This window comes from Gadus morhua, chromosome 21, assembly GCF_902167405.1.
Source record: "Gadus morhua chromosome 21, gadMor3.0, whole genome shotgun sequence".
Classification (NCBI taxonomy): Eukaryota; Metazoa; Chordata; class Actinopteri; order Gadiformes; family Gadidae; genus Gadus; species Gadus morhua.
The window spans coordinates 21,935,771-21,944,924 of NC_044068.1; the positions used below are offsets into that span (position 1 = coordinate 21,935,771).

General features: G+C 42.5%; 1 protein-coding gene across 1 annotated transcript; it reads right to left on the bottom strand.

Moving 5' to 3' along the window:
• Nucleotides 1–5,037: 5,037 nt before the first annotated feature.
• Nucleotides 5,038–8,021, bottom strand: LOC115534574 (12-(S)-hydroxy-5,8,10,14-eicosatetraenoic acid receptor). The gene is made up of 2 exons (XM_030345643.1): nucleotides 7,070–8,021; nucleotides 5,038–6,465 (listed from the first exon to the last, which is right to left on the bottom strand). Exons 1-2 carry the CDS (start codon nucleotides 7,655–7,657, stop codon nucleotides 5,995–5,997), a joined length of 1,059 nt encoding a protein of 352 aa, XP_030201503.1. The 5' UTR covers nucleotides 7,658–8,021; the 3' UTR covers nucleotides 5,038–5,994.
• Nucleotides 8,022–9,154: the final 1,133 nt, after the last annotated feature.

A 9,154-nucleotide genomic window follows, 5' to 3' on the forward strand; every position in this document is an offset into this window, starting at 1 on the left:
CTCTTTCCCTGTCTCTCTACGTTTTTCTGAATCTCTCCACATTGCTTTACAGGCTAAATGTTCTTTTGAAGCTGCATGCTTATTTAAGCCCTTGCCTGTTTCAATTGCATGTTTCCAATCATTAAATCCCTTAATGGAGAAGGTTGCGTCCGATGATACTGATTTGAATTTCCTGCAGGCATAACAAAATGCGGTGTCCTTTTCCACCGAGTACTCAAGCCAGTCCCTGTTTAAATACCAACTGGAGGATAATGATCTTTTTTTTGCACCAAACAGTTTGACTGGATATTTCTTCAACGCAACCTGTTTGGGTTTGTCCGTGCCAAGGTCACTCACACCCACTTATCCGACAGGCAGTTGTGGCCCAAATACTGCCCCAGTCGCGGTTGCACTTGACCGTCTGCTGGTAGGCTCCGCACCATGGCCACTGCAGCTGCAGGTCCTGCCAGGCCCAGGATCGGGCTCCACGACAGAGCTACCATCAACGGGCTCAGGCTCTGATTGTCGTCCAGGGTCTACTCCAACGATAACATCAGGAGACGTCGGTGTTGTATCCAATTTGGTAGAGGAGACTGTTGGTGGGCTTTTCAACCACTTACGAATATCCATGATGATGAACTAGAAATGAAAGTAAGCTTGCGAAAACTCATCCAGCTTCACTTTTCAAAAATTCCCGGCAACTGTTAGCGGCTACATTGATGTAGTTACGTATGCCTACGTAGCCTATATCAGGAGATTTAATAGTCCGCCAAAGACGTTGACGTCGCTTAGCAACCGAAGATGCTTGGGTTGAGAAGTTACCGGACTACTTGCGGAGTGATACCAAAGACGCCATTAGAGGCAAAAAGTCCTTTGTTTACCTTGACAGCGGCCAATTAAACTTGGCAACAGTGAATTATCAAATATAATTCACCACCGGAAGATGTGAAGGGCCCATGCAAGTGAACGGAGCGTTAGTAATATAAATAATAATATAAAATAAAAATAATATTTTTTTTGAGATCTTTACCTCAAGTGGGGGGGCACAAGCATTGTGGGGGGTGGGCCCGGCCCCCTATGGCCTGCCCATAGCGACAGGCCTGACTAAAAGACATACCTAAACTCAAACCTAGCTAGCCTGGCTCGCTCTCGCGCATCTGTGTTCGCACTCGTGCATGATTGCGTGTCCATGTACTTGGAATGGGTGGAGTCAGAGTCAGCATTGAAGGAGAGGGGGTAGGACCATTCGGGTTGTGTATTTTCAAAATCTTCTGGCGCTTTGAAAATCCCATACCCAACCTTTAAGAGGAGTTTCGGGAAACGCTCCAAAGAAATTCACGATGGTTCGCAAGATCCATCGTGAGAATGATCGTAGGAGCGAAGATCCATCGTTATCGGGAAACTGGGCCCTGGTGTACAGCCCAAGCTAAAGACATCACAGGTATGACAACATTGAACTTTAGTGCAGCTCGTAGAGAGTGTATTATCCTGCTGGAACAGTATAGTCTGGGTACCCCCAGCCCGTTCTGACGGCAATTTGAATTCGCCCTGCGATTGAGCTTGGTCTGGCAATGACCAGGGTGGGAACACGTTGTGTTGAAAGTCATGGAAAGCCAAAAGAGAATGGAGAAAGTATTAAAAAAGAATAAAAGCACTGGAGGGCGATGCAGCAAAAGTAATGCTATTAATATTTAGAGTCCACTTGTGATTTAAAGTTTGTTTTTTTTAACTAGAAGGTTTTAATTTTGTGTTATTTATGTTGGTAGTTATTATTTTTGTAGGTTTCATTGTTCAGTGGCTTGTAAAGTAAAAGCACCACAACCCGCTCCCCCTATAGTTGAGCCTCTCTGCCTGCACCCGGGGCCCCCGGGCTGGGAGTCCCACTCCGGCCGTGTCCAACAATTAACATTATGTCTATTTACATTCTATTACCGTAGTATTGGTAGTAGTATCTTTTAGTTGTTCAATACTATACATTGTGTTACCGTAGTATTGGTAGTTGTATCTTTTAGTTGTTCAATACTATACATTGTGTTATCGTAATATTGGTAGCAGTATCTTTTAGTTGTTCAATACTATACATTGTATTACCGTAGTATTGGTAGCAGTATCTTTTAGTTGTTCAATACTATACATTGTATTACCATAGTATTGGTAGTAGTATCTTTTAGTTGTTCAATACTATACATTGTATTACCGTAGTATTGGTAGTAGTATCTTTTAGTTTTTCAATACTATACATTGTATTACCGTAGTATTGGTAGTAGTATCTTTTAGTTTTTCAATACTATACATTGTATTACCGTAGTATTGGTAGTAGTATCTTTTAGTTGTTCAATACTATACATTGTATTACCGTAGTATTGGTAGTAGTATCTTTTAGTTGTTCAATACGATACATTGTATTACCGTAGTATTGGTAGTAGTATCTTTTAGTTGTTCAACACTATACATTGTATTACCATAGTATTGGTAGTAGTATCTTTTAGTTGTTCAATACTATACATTGTATTACCATAGTATTGGTAGTAGTATCTTTTAGTTGTTCAATACTATACATTGTATTACCATAGTATTGGTAGTAGTATCTTTTAGTTGTTCAATACTATACATTGTATTACCGTAGTATTGGTAGTAGTATCTTTTAGTTGTTCAATACTATACATTGTGTTATCGTAGTATTGGTAGCAGTATCTTTTAGTTGTTCAATACTATACATTGTGTTACCATAGTATTGGTAGTAGTATCTTTTAGTTGTTCAATACTATACATTGTGTTCCCATAGTATGGGTAGTATAAATAATAATAATAAATGAAATTTATATAGCGCTTAATATGGTACTCTAAGACGCTTTACATATTGGCCTATCAAAAATATGTAAGACAGACTAGGAATAAAAGAAAAACAGAGGTTAAACATGAAGAATAAGCTGAGAGTTAGGTGGGGAAGGCTAGTGTGAAAAGGTATGTTTTGAGGGCAGATTTGAACGAAGAGAGGGTTGGAGAGACTTTGATGTGGGAGGGGAGTGAATTCCAAAGGGTGGGGGCAGCAACTGAGAAGGCCCGATCGCCCCAAGTCCGTCGCTCAGTCCGTGGAACTTGTAGCAGGTTGGCAGAATTGGACCTGAGGAATCGGGGGGGGGGGTGGTGATGGAGGAGGTCGGCAAGGTAGGGGGGGGCTAGGCTGTTGAGGGCCTTGTAGGTGATGAGTAAGATTTTGTAGTTGATTCTGTGTTTAATTGGAAGCCAATGGAGTTCACGGAGGACAGGTGTGATGTGTTCTCTGGAGCGGGTACCAGCGAGGAGGCGTGCAGCTGAGTTCTGGACATATTGAAGTTAGTAGTAGTATATTTTACTTGTTCAATACCATACATTGTATTACCATAGTATTGGTAGTAGTATCTTTTAGTTGTTCAATACTATACATTGGAGCAGAGTTGCAGACCAGGGACCCAGCCCCCCCCACCCCAGTGAGGTGCTCTGCCCCCCCTCCCAGTGAGGTGGTCTGCCCCCCCTCCCAGTGAGGTGGTCTGCCCCCCCCACCCCAGTGAGGTGGTCTTTCCCCCCTCCCAGTGAGGTGGTCTGCCCCCCCCCCCAGTGAGATGGTCTGCCCCCCCTCCCAGTGAGGTGGTCTGCCCCCCCTCCCAGTGAGGTGGTCTGCCCCCCCATCCCAGTGAGGTGGTCTGCCCCCCCTCCCAGTGAGGTGGTCTGCCCCCCCCTCCCAGTGAGGTGGTCTGCCCCCCCTCCCAGTGAGGTGGTCTGCCCCCCCCCCTCCCAGTGAGGTGTTCTGCCCCCCCTCCCAGTGAGGTAGTCTGCTACGCAGCCCGTCAGCTGGTCAATGCCCAGCGGGGCGTCCCGTCCTGACATGCCATGGTGCCGGTAAGGAATACCTGAAGTATCAAGAAGCAGAATGGTCCCTCCCCAAGAGAGAGCCCCACCCTGCTGTGCCTTAGAGGTTTATGTGACCCCCTCGCTCCAGGTCATTTCATCACAGCTAAGTTGCTCTCACAAGTAAACACGCATCTAGTTGTCTCACATCTACAATGGACCTGGAGGGGGTCGCGCAGAGTCACGGGGTCAACCCCCATCTTCATTTACATGCAGGATTCTGGTTTAATCCTAAACTTCTTATTGACAAAGAACCCTTATTTTGGAAACTGTGGTGTCAAAAAGGAATCAAGGTTCTAGGTGATCTGTATGAAGAGGGAATAACTAGATCATTGAAAATATAAAATTACTATTTCATATCCCACAACATCAGTTCTGGTGTTGTTTGCAGCTGAGACATCTGCTGATTCAGACATTTCGCTCGACCTCTGTGGCTCCCCCAATTTGGACATCTGGCATCGCATGTTAGTCATTTTTTGAAAGGGTCATGAGGCAGTAGCATATTATTCCATGCTGCTTCTTACCTCTGAGGACCATTCAGCCCTCAGATTGGCATGGGAAGCTGATCTTAATATTGCTTTCTCAGAGAAGAACTGGAGTCTGATCCTTAAAAACTTAAAGAAGATAAAACAAGACTAATTCAATGTATAACATTGCATAGAGTTTATTGGACCCCATCCAGGTTACACAGCGCAGCTTAGCTCTGCAGGTTAGCTGGACTTGAAAAGTTGTCATTCAGACTGATGAATAGGGGTGAAGAGTACCAGAAGTAGGGGCTCTATCTTGTCTACAGGAGTAGGAGGATGGATAGGAGTCCATTGGATCCTTATAGTTTTTAGTGTTTTTCGCTATATTCAAAACGATGACTTTTCATAAGTTGTTCACCATGAGGACACATATGTTGCCAAGGTACATGACTGTTAGTCAGAGGGGGGCAGGAGGTATGCTTCTTTAAAGTTTGTATCTTTCGATCATTTTAATCTGTGGCCATTTTTGTCACCCTATCCAACTATGGAAAGTTTCATAAAAGTGACAAAGCTTTTGGCTGTGTTTGTGTTTTTGTCAAAATAGTAGAAATAACTAATAATTCCAATTGGTTCCCTCTCCATTTGTGCATAGCCCCTAATAATAATTTCAGTTTATTTTATTAATTGTATTTTAACAATCATACTTACTTGCAGAATTGTTTTATTAATTTATTGTAGTTTAAATTCACAGCAGAATAATAATATAAAAAATACAGGTCACATACAATTAAACATCAAGAGAAATATGCAACCAATAATACAAAAATAAAGAATGAAACTATAAAATGTTAACTTCAAAACAATGCATGGAGATCTTGAAAATGATGAACTTGGTTTACCAGATCCTTCCTAATCGGATAATGCCGTCATCATTCCATGCTCGGAGACCAAAACACTTCTATATCTTTGACTCATTGTGTCAACATGTTTGATCCATTCCTATTTCCTGTAAAACATTGTTACCTTGTAGAGTGAGTAAGGTCGGGTATTTCCAGTGAAAACAGCCAATGTGGTGGACTATTTAAAACCTACACATAAGGTAGAATGTTGAATCAGTCCTAGATGCCCTGATACTATGACCTCATCATGACCAGGTGCAACTCTTTCTGACTGAACAGCAGCTAGTGTACTCACTTACTCATCACAATAACTGTGACGGAAAGAATACTGACTAACTTAATCACATTTACTATTACAGAAACCAGGTTGCTTGTTCTGCAATGGGCTGTTTAGAAATTAGGTCTTTAGAGTTTTGTATCTACTTAGAACAGATAGAATCATACTTATACTTCAATATATCATTCTCAAAAAAATATAAACAGTTGCTATGAAGTCATTGCTATTATCTGGCAACATAGGGTAACTGGTTCAATCCCAAAGTAACTTTGCCGTTGCTGTCTCACTATGTTAATATTCAGTCAACAAAGCATCAACAGGAAAGTCAGGTAAAACTATTACCATCCAAGAAAAATAAACATATAGTGTGCTATTTTCTGTTGTAGCAGAACCCATTCTATAATAATTTAAACAATGCGGTCATTCCTTTGTATATTATGCTATAATGTACAAACAAGATGCAAGATCCAATTTAACGTGGATGTCAGATCACAGAATTGATGCGTTTGGGGTTGGACGAGTGGGCCGCAGAATTGAGGCTATCCTCTGGCACCTGGCCGCCCTTCACCAGGCAGGGGAAATAACTGCTGAGGTACAGGCCTTTAAACTTAGTGCTGCAGAAGCAGTAGACCAGCGGGTCCAGCAGGCAGTCGAAGTAGGACAGAACCATGAGGCCGTCGAAGGCCTCTGCGGCGATGTTCTCTGTGTCCTCCGACCACCCCTGCACCCTGGCGATGAGCAGAACCATCCTTGCCAAGGCGCAGGGCAGGAAGCAGATGGAGAACACCACCATGACGGAGGAGACCAGGAACGACGCCCTCCTCAGCTTGGTCTTGTCCCCCACCGTCTTCTTCCTCAGCCGGTTGACGATGCAGACAGTGCAGTAGAGAAGGATGACGAAGGGGATGACGATCTGGGTGAAGAACACTATCTCACGGAGGCTGTCCACCACATCCTGCCAAAGATGAAGCGCTTCATGTTACCAACATGCTCCGTCCATGTGTCACAGTGGCACATGCACGCATGCACACATGCACACATACACAAATATACACATATGCACACATGCACACATACACACATACACATATAAACACATACACGTATACACACATACACACATAAACACATACACATATACACATATGCAAACACACACACATACGACCATACAAATATATCACATACAAATATAGATATCACATACATAAGACAGCAGTTCAAAATAACAAAACTGAGCTAATGTCAATGATTTTTTTATTTCTGTACTGTATGGTTCTAGTGGTAGTGGATTAGATGGCATACCATCCCCCCACAGACACGCACATGCAAACACACACGCACTGTGCTTTGGCTTTCTTGAAAGTCGCTAAATAACAAGTTATTTTGTGCTGTACATTTTAAGTGAATTGCTACTATATGTTTCGAGAACAATTGCTTTCCAGGTGTTCAGAAATGTGGTGCCTAAGATCAATCAACTCTTATCTTAACGTGATATACATGGTCATTGAATCACATTTTGGTGTACCGAGCATGTAGGAAATGTTTGCAAACTGTACTTTGACGAAGGCAATCTTCTTGTTTTTGTCTTCGCCATCCACTGCCTTGTGACTGTTGCAGCATTCAAAGGTGTTCAACATCGTGGGAATGGTGAGGGGCAGCAGAAGCAACCAGATGATGATGGAGATGTGAGGAGACTTCTTGAGGGCCTTGAGGAAGTTCTTCCTGCCTGGCCAGACCACGTTGAAGTAGCGGTCGATGGAGATGACAGTGAGGAAGGCGATGCTGGCCCCGCGGTTCAGGAACATCATGAAGAGCATAGCCTTACAGGTGGCGTCCTGGACACTTCTCCTCTCCCCGCTCAGGAAGTTGTGTGCCTTGAAGGGCAGGCAGAAGAGCAGCAGGATGTCGGCCAGGACCATGTTAAAGAGGAAGATGTTGTTGCTGTTGGTCTTCCAAAACTTCAGCTTGAAGATAAATAGATGGAGAACAGAGGCATTCAAAGGCAGAGCCAATATAAAGATGATGATCGTGACAGCTGCATAGACTCTATAGAGCGCCTCGTTGGTGACCAGACAGTCCTTGTCTAGTGTTGAAGCAGTGGAAGCCATCGTCGTGTTCTGCACATGATCAGATACTAAATTCATTATTGACTATTCACTGAAAAGCTACTAGGTGCTAGACAAATAAAAGGCCACAATGCCTTCAAGATGTCAGCAAAGTAACTTCACCAACAGGCAATGAACCGTCGCTACACAAGTTGCAACAAGACTGAACTGAAGAAATTCCTCCAAAACAAGTTTGGTAAACTCCAATCATCCAAGTTCTTGTTTCTCCTTGGTTATTCAGGATGTAGCTTGAGCTGCAAAAACACTCCCGTTCCTTCGTGGTCTTTTTTTTCTTAGTTATTTTTATTCTACAAATATAGAAAGAATGTCAGGGTCGACTCAGTTAACAAAGTGCTCCGCAGAGTGGAGCACGTAGACGTCCAACTGCTCTGTGGGTTTTACTGTTCCGACTTGTTTTCTAAGCTCCTCCCTACAGTAGAGGGAGGTGAGTCACCAGCTGCCTCTCCACACTCACACTTTATTGCCCTCATACTGAAACTAAGTATATGGTCTACTCTAAATTGATAAAAATCTCATATCTTCAATTCATACAAGATTCAAACCACCTTAGATGATCTGAGGATAATAAAAACTGAAGAAATGCTGGATCTATTGACTATAACCAAAGCTTATAAAAACAATTACATCACCAACCCATTGTTTCCCTTTTGGAATTTATAAAGAAAAAAAAATCCAAGAAGGTACAGCCAGAGACAGAGCTCAGAAATTGTGTTTAGGGATGGGTAGGATTCAAACAGTCTCAACTAATTGTAGGCAGAAAACACATAGCACTACCCTGGCCAAACGCCAGGTCAGTTCTTTACAAACAATCTCAAAGTATGCTAAACATGTCCTCCCTGTGTGAGGAGTGTTGGATGTGATTCTCCACCGAGGATAATGAAGTTGCCAGGAATTTGGTTGAAGATGTATGCACAGGGGCATTAGTTATCTTAAACGTCAGGAGGATGTAGCATCCTGAGGGAGAGATTTTTTAAATATTAAAACATACATGCAAGGCCCAGTGCTTTGACAAAGGCCTTCCATGCCTCGAGTCGTTCAAAAATGTGAGTGGCCAGTCCAGACTTGTCCCAATCTCCTGAGTCCCTTCTACAGCTGGGGAATTCTACAGCTAGGGAAAACACAAGGTTCTTATTTTTCTGCTTAGAAATGACATTATACTTCTGTAAATAGACCCTCTCTCTTGAAAGCAAAGTGTTTTTTGTTTTTGTTTTTGTTAGTTAGGGGGATGAAACCTTAAAAACAATGGCATATTGTGGATGGTGTCTTCATAATGTTCTGCAAATCTGTCTTTTCTTCTGGGGGATGAGAATCTAAAGAAACAGCAGATGGAGAACATTTGTGACAATAAAGCATTTATTATTGTGCAACTGATTTATGGAGTAGTCTAGCTATAGACTAAATGTGTTGGCTAGGTTTTGGTTGATACTTCAGAACTTTCGAAATGTTTTCTGTAATTCCTGTTCAAACTGCATCAGACTACCTCGTCATTTGTAACTTTTATTTTTCAAAATACAA

Excerpts from the sequence above, each read along its gene's own strand:
- LOC115534574 (XM_030345643.1), bottom strand. The coding sequence starts at position 7,657 with ATGAATTTAGTATCTGATCATGTGCAGAACACGACGATGGCTTCCACT. Across the intron at positions 6,466-7,069 it reads AGAAGATTGCCTTCGTCAAA|GATGTGGTGGACAGCCTCCG; the intron begins GTACAGTTTGCA and ends CATCTTTGGCAG.